The sequence below is a fragment of the Myotis myotis genome, unplaced genomic scaffold (assembly GCF_014108235.1).
Source record: "Myotis myotis isolate mMyoMyo1 unplaced genomic scaffold, mMyoMyo1.p scaffold_m19_p_12, whole genome shotgun sequence".
Lineage (NCBI taxonomy): Eukaryota > Metazoa > Chordata > Mammalia > Chiroptera > Vespertilionidae > Myotis > Myotis myotis.
In genome coordinates, this window is record NW_023416316.1 from 13,473,043 (window position 1) to 13,486,940 (window position 13,898).

Here is a 13,898-nt window from a genome sequence, read left to right on the forward strand (position 1 = left end):
AAAAGATTAAGTGGAACCCATTCTAAAGAGATCAACTAAAAGTAATACTAAAGATCTACAAAAGCATAAGTGATTTATTTTATGAGTTTAATATGAGAAGGATTATTTTATTTTCAAGGTAGTACAGGAAGAAAAATAATACTTTAGGATCCCAAATCTTTGGAAAATACCAATACAAATTTGTTAACTACAAAATAACATAAAAATATTTTTGCATAAAGAAGCCCCTTAAAAATGCATGTGTTTACTTCTTTGTTGTGTTTAATCAAAAGCTATCTTGTTCACATTACACTGTAAACTACATAAACCATGTAATCAGGAAAGAATACCAGAAAACAGTTTGAATTCTATAAAGCCTTTGTGTTGAGAAAAGCCCACCATAATTTACACATATAACTTATCAAAAACCTTGGGAGACTGGAAGTAGCAGGCTTCATGTTATAGTCAGAGAAACTAAGTCACAGAGCCATTTAAAAATGTGCTCAAGAACTCACAAAGTGAATGGAAATAAAAACTGAAATGCAGTTCTTCTGACTGCTATTCCACTGATTAGTTTGCCCGTGGTTGGCAAACTGCGGCTCGTGAGCCACATGCAGCTCTTTGGCCCCTTGAGTGTGGCTCTTCCTAAGCCTTAGGACAGTGATGGCGAACCTTTGAGCTCGGTGTGTCAACATTTTGAAAAACCCTAACTTAACTCTGGGGCCGTGTCACATATAGAAATTTTTTGATACTTGCAACCATAGTAAAACAAAGACTTATATTTTTGATATTTATTTTATATATTTAACTGCCATTTAACAAAGAAAAATCAACCAAAAAAATGAGTTCGCGTGTCATAGGTTCGCCATCACTGCCTTAGGAGTACCCTAATTAAGTTAATAACAATGTAACTACCTATATAGTTTAAGTTTAAAAATTTTGGCTCTCAAAAGAAATTTCAATCATTGTACTGTTGATATTTGGCTCTGTTGACTAATGAGTTTGCCGACCACTGGTTTGGACCATTCAACTCAGCCTTCATGGACAAGTTTAAGCAACAAATTAACTTAAAAACTAAAACCAGTTGAACAGGATAGGTTTGCAGGCAACATACCAACAATTCAGTATAATAATACCCAACAGCTAGATTGCTTTGTGTTTTTGATACACTTTATAACTGTTCATTAACTCACACAACATCAATGGATGATGGGGCCATATTGTTAATGCAGTTCATACAGAACAGACAAATCAAAAGACAAGGTAGGATTATAATGAATATGAAGTCAAATGAGAAGTCTATGGCAGAAAAAGCCCAAAGGAAGCTTCTTCTAATCAAGCAAGCCTCAATAAACAATAAAATTATACTGGAATATCAATCATCTCCTCTTATCCCCTATTATTTCCATTAACCCTTCCCAAACAACTATTACATCCCTGTAAATGACAGGACTGAAGGGAATCTAAAAGGTACTCAATTCATCCAACTTCCTTCTGAGAGATGAACATCTAAACTTTCCCTAGAATATTTTTGAAGAAATTTCACCTTCAAAGACCATTTCCAAAATTAAAATGGTCATAGAGAATACAATTTTCTCCTTACAGTTAACTGTTACTCCTAACCTTTTTGCTCACATACATCAAGTAAAAGCACTTTTTAAAAAAGATTTTAAAAAATAAATAATTAAAATATAGTAAGATTAAAATTCCTGGTAATATGACAGTTTCTGGGAAGCATGCAAGACTGAAACAAAAGTTTCCAAAGTCAATCTAAAACTAAATAAAGGTTATTTACCATTCTCTAGCCAGGTTGAACACATTCCTACTCCTTATCATTTTCCCTGTGACTAATCAGAATACATTCCTTTTTCTAACTGAATAAATTCCCTTTCCCTCAGAGCTTAGCTTTCTCCCTGGCAAGGATATCATATAGAGCTGCTGGTATATTACCAGAATAAAAGCAATCCCATATGATCTAATTGCAAAACATATGGGCAGACTGAAACCAAACTTTTGAGAGCTCTATATCTTTAAAGGAAGATCTAATCAAAGACCTTCTATTAGCAAAGGCTATGAACCATGACATAAATTCAAAATTTGCACAATTTAAACAAGAACTATTTTAATAAGCTATTTTAATTAATTTTTAAGTGCATGCTTTAAATTCCCTAGACAGAATTAAATGGATAAAGAACCACTTCTGTTTTCATTCTCTTCTAGATCCCAGTTAAACCTTCCCAAAGGTACCAAATCTTAGATGTCATCCCTACCATATGTCTAAGATTTGTCAAGCCTCAGGAAAGTTTCCTTTCTTCCATATTGTCTTCAGCAATCTCCTCTCTTCAGAACCACAACTCAACTGAGACTAAACAACTATCTCTGATGCAAATCAAAATTGCTAAGTCAATGACAGAAATTATAATTAAGTGGCCCTAGGTAATATCAACTAACTTGATGTCATGTAAATAAATGCTTACCAACCTTATCACAACTTTTTTCTATTTTTTATTTATTTTTATGATTCTGAAATTAAAATTAGATATATTCAGTGGAAATTTCAGAAAAATACAAAGAAGGTAATTAAAATGACCCATAATCTCATTATTTAGCTTTAGCCACTATGGCAGTGGTCGGCAAACCATGGCTCTTGAGCCACATGCGGCTCTTTGGCCCCTTGAGTGTGGCTCTTCCACAAAATACCACGTGCGGGCGCACACGTACAGACAACGTTGTGGAGTGAAAGAAGATGTAGTGTCGAGGATTGAGAAAGGTATGTTGAGATGGTTTGCCCATATAGAGATGATGAATGAAAGGAGATAGACGAAACAAGTATACAAGACGAGTGTGGAGGGAGAGTTGGAAGGGGTCAACCTCAGTGAACGTACCTCAATCAGATTGAGGACATTTTTAGCAAAGGCCAGTTTAGGAGTACCCTAATTAAGTTAGTAACAATGTACCTACCTATATAGTTTAAGTTTAAAAAATCTGGCTCTCAAAAGAAATTTCAATCGTTGTACTGTTGATATTTGGCTCTGTTAACTAATGAGTTTGCCAACCACTGCACTATGGTATATTAGTATATTGCTACTAAACATAATATAATTATTTTAATGCTTGCATAATAGTTCACAGATTACTATAATTTCATTATCGTAGAAATGTAGAGTAGAAAAATTCCTATTTCAAAAATCTTTACTGAAAGAAACCCAGCATATAAACCAGATGAGAATGGAGCTGACTAAATTGTGGATGGTGATTTGGGGGTGGGAGTTGGGGGTGGAGGGCCCAGAAGTAGAACCACTTGACCTCCCAAACACATCCAAGGAACCCTAGGTCTCAAAATAATACAGTTTACTAGTAAAAACCACAAATCTAGTCTAACTCTCTCACTTTACAGATGTAATTACTTGCCCAAGATCAGAACTGGTGAAAGACCTGAGAAATAACTTACAGAAAAGTGCTCCGCTTTTCCAACTTAGCTACTCTTTGTACAAAAGTCAGCAGGTGTTTGTCTATTGCTGTTCTTCCTTTCCTTTAACTGAGAAAAATAGAAGGGACAAAGTTATGTAACAAAATATAAATAAATAATGTAATTTGCTAGATTTCAAGGAACTCCATTTGCCATAAGTAGTAAAGGGGGAAAGAAGGAGAAAAGTTCATTTCTAAACTATAAGGGAAGAGGCCAGGAGATTACATTATTTTCCTTAAGAATACACTGCAACTGTAGTATAGCTACAAACCATTCCTTCTTTTTTACTCATTCAATCATCAACTATTTATTGAGAATCTAATCTATGCTGAACACTTGGAATACAATTGAGAACAAAACAAACAGAACAGGGACTTTATAAAGTCCCTCAAGGACTTTATAAACCTGACTAGAGGCCTGGTGCACAGATTCATGTACCTGTGGGGTCCCTCAGCCTGACCTGCACTTTCTCGCTATCCGGGACCCCTCAGGGGATGTCAGATAGCCAGTTTCAACCTGATCCCTGCAGGCCTGATCCAGACAGGAGGGAGCCAAATCCCCACAGGCCCGATCCAGACAGGAGGGAGCCCAATCCTGTGCATTGAGCATCTATCCCCTGGTGGTCAGTGCGCATCATAGTGACCAGTCAACCAATCATTCGGACGTCTGGTCGCTTAGGTTTTTATATAGATAGGTTTAAGCAAGCTACTTTATATTTCTAAATCTAAATATTTGCCATCCATAAAGTAAGGATAATAATATTTAACTACTACATTGTTTAAGAATTAAATAACATGCCCTAACCGGTTTGGCTCAGTGGATAGAGCATCGGCCTGCGGACTCAAGGGTCCCGGGTTCTATTCCAGTCAAGGGCATGTACCTTGGTTGCAGGCACATCCCCAGTGGGGAGTGTGCAGGAGGCAGCTGATCGATGTTTCTCTCTCATCGATGTTTCTAAGTCTCTATCCCTCTCCCTTCCTCTCTGTAAAAAATCAAAAAATATATTTTTTTAAAAAAAGAATTAAATAACATGATGTGTGTAAAAAAAAGTCCTGGTAAGTAACTGGGCTTGTAATATGTACTCAATTAATATTAATTACCTTTCCTGATGAAGTGTTAAATATTAAATTAGAAATGAGAGGTGAAAGAGTACCACGTCTCTTTGCCACTGACACACTGACTTGAGGAATTACAACTAAAATAATGTTAAGATAATTCCAAAGAGATTCCTACACTAGGAGAGAAGTAAATCATATTTCAATCTGAAGAAGTGAGATTTACATGAGCCTTCTCAATCAAGTTCTGTAGTTCACTTTTGTTACCTACATCACCATTTACTTTCACAATACTGGGCTTTTTCTATAACACTCAGCCCCATATTGTACCTAGGAAATAAAATGTAAAGTAAGCAATCCTTTTTTCCAAATACCATTTTCCATCCTATAAATATGTAAACCAAAGATTTACATTCACAAGATAAACTTAAAAGACAACAGTTTGAAATACAAAATATCAAATGTGAAACCCACAAAAAACCTGTAAAGATTTTGTCAATATTCACCAATAAAAGTACCAACAGAAAACAGAAGCTTAACCTTTATTCATTCAAGTAATACTCAGAAATTAAAAAAATATGGATGTCAAAGTCTTGGAGATTCTAAGAGCACCTTGTAAACTATAAAACACCGCATACTTATTCTTTATTAGAAGCACTTTGTTCACTATTAACTTTAATAAAATCTCTATAGGGGACATTTTGTCATTCAAAAGAGCAAACATTTGTTTCTCAACCAAATTAAACTCTTTATACTGGTATACAGCACCAATCCACCTACTCTCCAAAACCAGTTCATGTTATTCATTAATAGAAAAAAAATTGCTACTTATTCAAAGTATTTGATTTTTTTTAATTGAGACAGATAACTTCTGCTAAGACAGTTTTTTCTGTATTGTTCCTCAGGAGAATGGGTTAAGGGGAGGGAGATTGGAAGCTGGGCAATAAAGAAGACCCCAGAGCAAAACCAAAACTTTCCTCTCATTTTTTTCTAGTTCCTTTTTTCAAAAAGGGATAGATAAGTAATACCATGTTTTATATACCATATAAATGATGACATTTTCTTTTCAAGTGGGCTTAATAATCTAAATTAAATAGAGTAAAAACAAATTCAAAGGAAGAAAGTCAAAGTCACAGAGAAAGACAGGTTTTGTTCTGAGTGCAAAGTGTTCAACTCTGTGCACCCTGTTACCAGGACATCTTCAAGGACCTTTTGTTCCTCTAGAAAGACTTCTTGGAAGAATTGAGCTTTGAGAAGGCACTGAAGAAGGACAAAGTGGTAAATTGTTAAATAGAGAGGATAATTTGGTTCCTTAAAGAGCATGAAGGAATGGATGAGTCTAAGAATAAGAGATAAGAGTGAGAGGAACATATAGGAGTTTAAAGTTAAAAAATAAATTAGCAAGGGGAACGAAAGACTTTTTTTAATGAAGAAAAAGTAATAGGAAAAGATATCACCTGACAATAATAGTGATCTGTGGAACAGTGACATTACCAGAGGGATTATTTTGACACAAATTTATCACATGTACTTAGATACATCTAAGAGGATAATTATTTTGAGTGGACTTTTACTGTGATCCAAACACATATGTATTCAGACATAATCTTTATCTTTTTTTGTCACAATTTTTGAAAATCTCCCTTCAAGGTTACCAGTACAATTAGGGTAATTGTTTCTACTGAAAAACAGATAAACCATAATGTTTTCTTGAAAAAAGACGAAGGGACCACAGAAGAGGTGTCTGTAACATGATCTCAACATTAGTAACAAAGGTTTTCATATCATATCTAAAAATAAATAAATAAATAAAAAATAAAAATCAAGGCAAAAAAACATAAACTAAAGCTATTTATAACTAAAAATATCATCTAACACTGTCTTTCAGCCAAACACAATCTTATATTTCTATTCTCTTCTGATCTATTAAGTGCCCTAGAGCAGTAATCTCTCTACCCATAATTTACCCATCAGTAAAAACAGCACTGTGATACTTTTCTTCCATTCTTTTTATAAGGGTGCCAGGACGTCTGGAAGTTAACATATACATGTTTAGAAATGCTGAGATGAAAGTAATGCACACTTTAATTTTATGGGTCTTTAAAAAAAATTGAGATAAAAAGACCTAGTCAGATTATATCAATGTGTAAATTTTCAACTAGCCAGAAGGCTTCCTGGGGACATAATTCAGAATAATTGAAACTAATGTTCTGGAGTTTAACTATTATGTTCCAAAACTAATCAGACTAAGGAATTTCTACAGAAAGCTAGGTATTTAGCCTAGAAATAAGATACAGTGAATTTGAGATGTCTTGGGCCTGGCCCTAAAATGACTACAGTTAAATTTTTCTCTGTCACAGACCATATTAGAATCAAATCAAAGGAAGAATTAGAGCTATAATTTAAAATCACAGTTGTAAAACAGAAAGCATGAGGTGAATGAATAGTGCACAACTGAGTAAAGGGAATACATGCCAGAGAACAGTGTGGTGTTTTTTTCAGTTTAGTATCCAAGAACCAATATTTTTAGCAAACGCTTTCCTCTTCTCTACTATGTAGCTCCTCCTTTTTTAATTTTTTTATCCTCACCCAAGGATATGTGTTGTGTTGATTTTTGTTGTTTTAGTGTTCGTTGTTTTTGTTGTTGTTTTTTCAGAGAGAGAGAGTGAAACGATGTGAAAGAGCTACATCCATCAGTTGCTGTATATGCCCTAACCGGGGATCAAACCCAAAACCTAGGAATTGAACCCACAACCTTTTATGTGTACAAGATGACGCTGTAGCTACTTCTTTAAATGTCAATAATACAGATTCTGGAACCAGAACAACTTGGTTTGAATCCAGGGTCTGTCACAGCTAGGCTTCTCTAAGCTTCAGATTCCTTATCTACAAAATGAGGATAATAATAACTTGATTACACCTAATTGTTGTGAAGATTAAAAAATCACATATGTGAAGCATTTAGAACATTGCCTGGAACATAGTGAGTACTATATGTGTTTGTAATTACAATAACAGTGGTCCACAATCCCTCAGACCTGATGCTAAATACCAGAAGCTCCAAAACCCAAATTTTTTCTGTAACTCATTTGGCAGCAAAACCTGAGCTGAAAAAAATTCAAGGCTATTTATAGTCTTTATTTATCCTACTTGGTGTGAATATATATGCATTTTGCCACAAATATTTTAATGTGCTTGATTATAGGATACTGCCCCAGACTTCACTGGGGTGTATTTATTAACTTTCTAAAACCTAAAAAATTCTAAATTGTGAAATACATCCAGCCCCACAAGTTTTGGATAGGATTATGGACTTATATTACCTTTGGAGTCTGAATAATTTCTATTTCCTTAAAATGAATGGCATATTCTTAAATAACTATAAGCAAATAAGACCCTGAATTTAGCAGTAGAGAATTTTAAGATGAAGAAAACATTTCCCAGTACAGTTAGGAGCATTATCAGAACGTTCCTTTCAAATAAAATCCATTTGTAATAATTTATGTATGTGTCATAGTAATCAGATTTTTCAAACTCTAAACAAGGCCTATTCTCTTAATTTAGATCACAAATAAATGATTAAGAATCTTTGGGGGGGCCCAAACCGGTTTGGCTCAGTGGATAGGGTGTCAGCCTGTGGACTGAAAGGTCCCAGGTTCGATTCTGGTCAAGGGCATGTACCTTGGTTGCGGGCACATCCCCAGCAGGAGGTGTGCAGGAGGCAGCTGATCAATGTCTCTCTCTCATCGATGTTTCTAACTCTCTATCCCTCTCCCTTCCTCTCCATAAAAAATCAATAAAATATATTTTTTTAAAAGAATCTTTGGGGGGGGGGCATTAATGTGTCCTCAATCATGCATACCACATCATTATAGAACTTTCGAGCTGGAAGAGACGCTTGAGAACTAATCTAAACTATTATTTCTTTCCTTCCAAACTGTTTAACATCCATAAAGTTATTCTCCCCTATGAGGTAAGAATAACCTGCTCTAACTTGTCCTTAGACTCTGGCTATAGGAACACCCTGTAGGTGAATATGAATAAACTGGGTGGGGTACACCAACAGACCTGGGATCTAAAAGGATGACTTGAACCTAGCATAATAAACCTTACATGGTTAGCAAATGCCTCAGCTTATACTTTAAAAAAAAAAAAATTTCCAAGTCCAAAATAAAGGAAGATTCATCTAGCACATGTTAAAAAAAAGAAAGAAAGAAAGAAAGAAAGAAAGAAAGAAAGAAAGAAAGAAAGAAAGAAAGAAAGAAAAGAAAAAAGACTTATCTTAATAGGCTCAATGAGTCAACAACATAGTGTGGCTGCCAAAAAAGCTACTCTTGATTAGGAATAACTACATCAACCGTGGTATAGCATCCAGAAAGAACGAGGTAACTGCCCTCTCCGCTACAGCTAGTACACATCTGGAGTATTATGTCTGGATGTGAGGGCGATCTGGCTGCGACATCTGTCACCCCATTGATCGCCAGGGTTGGAGTATTATGTCCAGCTCTGTGTTCCACACTTTGGAAGAGATACAGAAAGATTTTAAAAGTTCAGAAGTGGGGTGACCAGGATAGTGAGGGAATTTGAAACCATGTCACAAAAAGAACAGTTGAGGGAGCTGAAGGTATTTAGCCCAGACTCAGAGGGAACATGATCACTGTCCCCAAATCCCTGAAGAACTGTCATGACACAGAGAGAGCAGACTTATTCTGTGTGGCTCCAAAGGGCAGAACCAGAACCAGTCTGTGTTAACCACAGGGAGAAATATTTCAGCTAAGTCTATGGAAGTATTTCCTGAAATGTAGAGCCCCATTAGGAGGTAGTGGTAACGTTCTATCTGACCCTAAAGATCCATATTTTTTTCTCCTGTAGTCCCGCATTCAATCTTGGCTGCCACAATCAGACAGAACGTGCAAGGACCCCTTTTTCTTGCATCTGCACTAGAACCTTAGCAGCAGACAGTAACTGCTCCAGCTCTGTCAAATAGATGCATTAAAGGCCCATAACCTTACAAATCAAACATGTGTTATCACTTCAGTCTCTTACTGTTGTTATAACTATTATTCTCTAATATCACAGCCTCTCCTTTCACCCTATTTAAAATGTCCTACCTAACCAACCAATCAGCCAAATGTTTTGCCAGCTCTGTGGGAGGAAAAGTGCCTACTTACTGGGCAATTAGTTTCAGTTTGCGATCAGAGTCCCTGTAAATAAAAGAGGGCCCAAACTGAGGGGCAGGAAGGAGCTCTCAGCTAGACCTCCATGAAAGAAATTCTTATTAATTCAAAGAGCAACACATAACGTATTATCAAAGGCACTCAGTACTTAGAGGAGCATTAAAATAAAACACCCTGTACAACCATCTTCCCAAATGCCAGGGAATCTAACTTTGTAAGCCAAACCACGTCTCTCAAATTCAGGTGGAAGTAGTCCTTGTGTCAGAGAGATGTGCTTACTGTTTGAAGTAAACTAGAACCCATGCTCAGATAAAAAGGCTGCACCTGATAATATCACTGTAAAGCTAAAACTGCCTATTAATATGCCCGGTCAGTTCAGCCGCTGAGAATCACAGGCAATCCATAGTGAATTCACAGAAAAGTACAAACTACAGAAAATTTAAAACACAAGAGTTACCGAAGTTGGGCATCCTCCTAAGACTTTTGTGACCCAAATACCACCACAGACATAGGTATATGTTAGTCCTTGAAAAGCCTTGAACAGTTCAGATCGCAAATATAATCAGTCTTGCTTTACTTCATCTAAAATTTATCTGGAGTCTATAAAACTCCAGCCAAAGTATTAGAGAATATAATATATATAATGGACTCAACAAGAACACATTCTTCTCTGTGCTTTTTAAAGTGAAGCCCAGAAGCAAGCTAAGTGTCCATAATAAGAGACTAATTAAGTTATGATACTTTTCTACAACACAAAAGGCAACTGTTAAAAATAAATAAATAAGGTAGACCTCAGTACTAACATGGGGCAGCGAGGGGGGCATGATACATAGTTAAGTGAATAAGCAAGTTGCAAAACAATATATACAGAATTATTTCATTTAAAGTTTTTAAAAACTATTTTATATGAACTTATACATAGGATTTTTTTAATTTTTTAAAATATATATATTTTTTTATTTCAGAGAGGAAGGGAGAGGGAGAATGACTTAGAAACATCAATGATAAGAGAGAATCATCGATTGGCTGCCTCCTGCATGCCCCCCACTGGGGATGGAGCCCACAACCTGAGCAGGTGCCCTGACCGGGAATCGAACCGTGACTTCCTAGTTCATAGGTTGATGCTCAACCACTGAGCAACGCCGGCCGAGCTACACACAGGATTTTCTGAAAACCCTGTGTATAAGGTCATCTATGCCCAGAAAAATATCTGAAAAGAGATCGAACTATTAACAGTAGTAACTGCTAGGGACTGACTGGAACCTGGAGGCAATAAAGGAATGACTTTCACTTGGTCCTTGGAGAGCCTCTGGTTATTTGTAGTATTTTTTGCAAGTGATGGTTACATTGTGATTTAAAAATAACAACACAAAGATAATGAAAGTAAAATAACATCAATTACACAGACTTATTTATCATATACTGACCCTTCAAAATAAGTGATCTTGCTACTTAAATGCTACTGTGTGCTTCAAATTCCAGAAAATCTAATTCATCCTTTTTCTATTACACCTTACTCAAACAAATAAAAATCACCACAAGTCCCTACTAGGTTTCTCAAATGTTTTAACACACACACACACACACACACACACACACAGCCTGATCATAAGGATAACTAACACACAGTTACTACCACGCTTAACTCTGCACCAGGAACTGCTCTAAGCACAATAAATGTGTTAACTTATTTACTCTTTACAGCAATCCTATGAAGAGTAAAGTGCTGTACTATTATTATTTTCATTTCACAGGTTAGGATTCAAACCTAAAAACAGGCTCTCCAGAGTTCATACTCTCAACCACTTGCTTCCTGTCTCTCAATAATATGTCAATCTCTCCATACGAAGGCCAAAAGGGATTATATTCCAGCAGGCTAATACACTCCTGAAGCTAGGAGAGACGCAATCTTGGCTTCTTATGAGTGAATAATCTGCAATGCCAAGCTTGAACTCAAGATTCAAGACTGTATTAAGACTAATAATCATGTGAGAAACTCCGCAAATTCAATTACAGTCCAAAGTCCATACCTGACTCCGCAGTCAATCACGGAGCCTAAGAATTAGGTCAGAGATCCATTAATGTCAAGTACAGCTAGGCAAACGGTTTGGACAAGGTAGGTGTTATTTGTTTAGTTTCAAGCCCATTTTAGATTTTTTTTTTTTTTTTTAAAAAAGGAGAGAATAGAAGTACTCTGACTTTGCTTGAAGACTTCAACCAGCAGGAAGAAGAGCCTTATTTTCCATGTAGACTCAAACAGAAATCAGCATTTATCGGCATCAGCACATTTAACATTCTAGCTTAAGGGAAAGGGAAAAAAGGACGTCCCTGCTTAAATTGTGTATTTGTCCAAACATAATGACCTTGTATCTGAGAGAGAGGGGGAAAAAATGGTGCAAGGAAGGGATTTAACCTAATTTATTAATGTGCTCAACCTAGATACACACCTGTCCCAAATGACCTCCTGAATCCACTTATTTCGGGGGAGGAGGGGTGTTACAATATCTCTCTTTTCCTCTTTTGGCCTCAAGTGGTCTGTACTACTATTTGTCAACAAAATGCTCCGGGCGCCCCTTCCACCTGTCACACGCACCTCTGATGTTTATATAAACGAGGAGAAATGAACAAGAAACTGGGGCTTCGGAGGAACCCCTTAGACTCAGCTTTGGACTCGTTGGTTGACGGGGGGTATTGTCCTGGCTTTCGAACTTCCCCAAATGACCCAGGCGGAGAGGCAGGATGGGCGAACCGAACCCAAAAGTTGGTGCCCATTCTGGGCGTCTGACCAAGGCCAGGAAGCCCCGTGTGGAGGGAGGGGCGAAGCCTCCCGCCCGGTCCAGGGGGACAAAAGACTTTCCAGGCTGGGGGTGGGAAGCAGGCTGGCTGGAGCCTCCCCCGCCCCGACTTGGGAGTCCAGATCTGGGGAGCCTCAGGGACAAGACATGGTCCCTCCCAGCCCGCAGCCCATCCTAGACTCGGGGCCGGGGTCGGGATGGGCAGCCGCTGAGCGGGTCCGGCCGGGCGGGGAAGCGCTGGGACTCACCTGGGGGAGGGGGCGGCGGCGAGGGGGCCTCGGTGGCAGGTGGGGTGGGCGGGACGCGGCTCCGGGGGACGACTGGCGTCGGGGTCGGTGGGCGACGGGTCGTGGGCGCCGGAACGGTGGTCGCCGCAGGGGTAGTCGGCGCCGGGCCAGTGGGCGCCGCGAGGGTGGTGGGCGCGGGTCCGGTCGTCGCCCGAGGGGTGGTCGCGGTGCTTTCCGCCGCCGCAGGGGCGGTCGATGAGGGGCCGAGCGGCGCCGGAGAGGTGGTCAGAGCGGGTCCGGCCGTCGCCCGAAGAGGGGGGGTCTCCGGGGACCCGGCTGAAGAGGTCGCCGTCAGGGGTCGGTGGACAGCAGTGCGCGGGGGTCCGGTCCTCGAGGTCTGGGCCGTAGTAGCCGTGGCCTTAGAGAAGGGGTGAGTGGGCTCGCCCTCCAGCCCCGGGCTCGGTGACGCGTCCACCTGCCCCGCGGCCCCGCTGCCACCGGTGACATTCCCCGCCGCGGTTACTGAGGCGGCGGCGGCGGCCGCGGCGGCGGCGCAGCACAACAGGGCGAGGCCGCCCAGGCTCGGCAGGCTCCTCATGGCGCGCTCGGCTCCGCCATTCATTCATTCAGTCATTCGGCCGGTCAGTCATCTTCTGCTCGCTGCACTCGGACCAGGGAAGCCGCCGCAGCCGCCAGCGCCGACGCCACCCGGCGCACCATCGCCACCTCCCTCTGACAGGCGGCCGGCCCCGCGGGCGGGCCCCAGCGCGGAGGGAGCGACCCGGCCGAGCGCGGACAGCCCGCCCTCGCCGATTGGCAGCTCCGTCCGACCAATGGGAGGCCACGCTCTCCCACGTGACACATCCGCGCCCCAGCCTCTTTGTAGCCTCACGAGCCAATCAGAGGGCGTCAAGAGGAGGGGGCGGTGCTAAGGCTGGAGGAGGGTGGCGCGAGCCCCTCTCCGGCGGATTCGGCTCGCGGCAGCGCGGCTTTGTCTGCCGGAGGAGCGGGGAGCGGGGCGCGGGCCTCGGGCACCGGGCGCCGCGGAGCAGACAAAGGACGCGTCCCGCGCGGCAGGCGCCGGGCCAAATCGTCTGCTCCATTGGGCGGCGAGCGCGACCCGGGGCGGGGATTCGGCTCTCGGGAGCATCCCGCCCTCTCGAACAATGGGGCGCCGCGCCGCACCCGGGTGGGGA

The 13,898-nt window shown here is 40.4% G+C and overlaps 1 protein-coding gene across 2 annotated transcripts in view; it reads right to left on the reverse strand.

The window, feature by feature from the left end:
• The window catches only part of MEGF9 (multiple EGF like domains 9), an 88,141-nt gene extending 74,660 nt beyond the window's left edge, over positions 1-13,481 (reverse strand). Inside the window, exon 1 of one of the 2 annotated variants that reach the window (XM_036329850.1) lies at positions 12,724-13,481. In XM_036329850.1, coding sequence (XP_036185743.1) covers positions 12,724-13,324 — 601 coding nt within the window. In that variant the 5' untranslated portion in view covers positions 13,325-13,481. The remainder of the gene's footprint in view (positions 1-12,723) is intronic. The other variant, XM_036329849.1, reaches the window with a different exon arrangement.
• Positions 13,482-13,898: the final 417 nt, after the last annotated feature.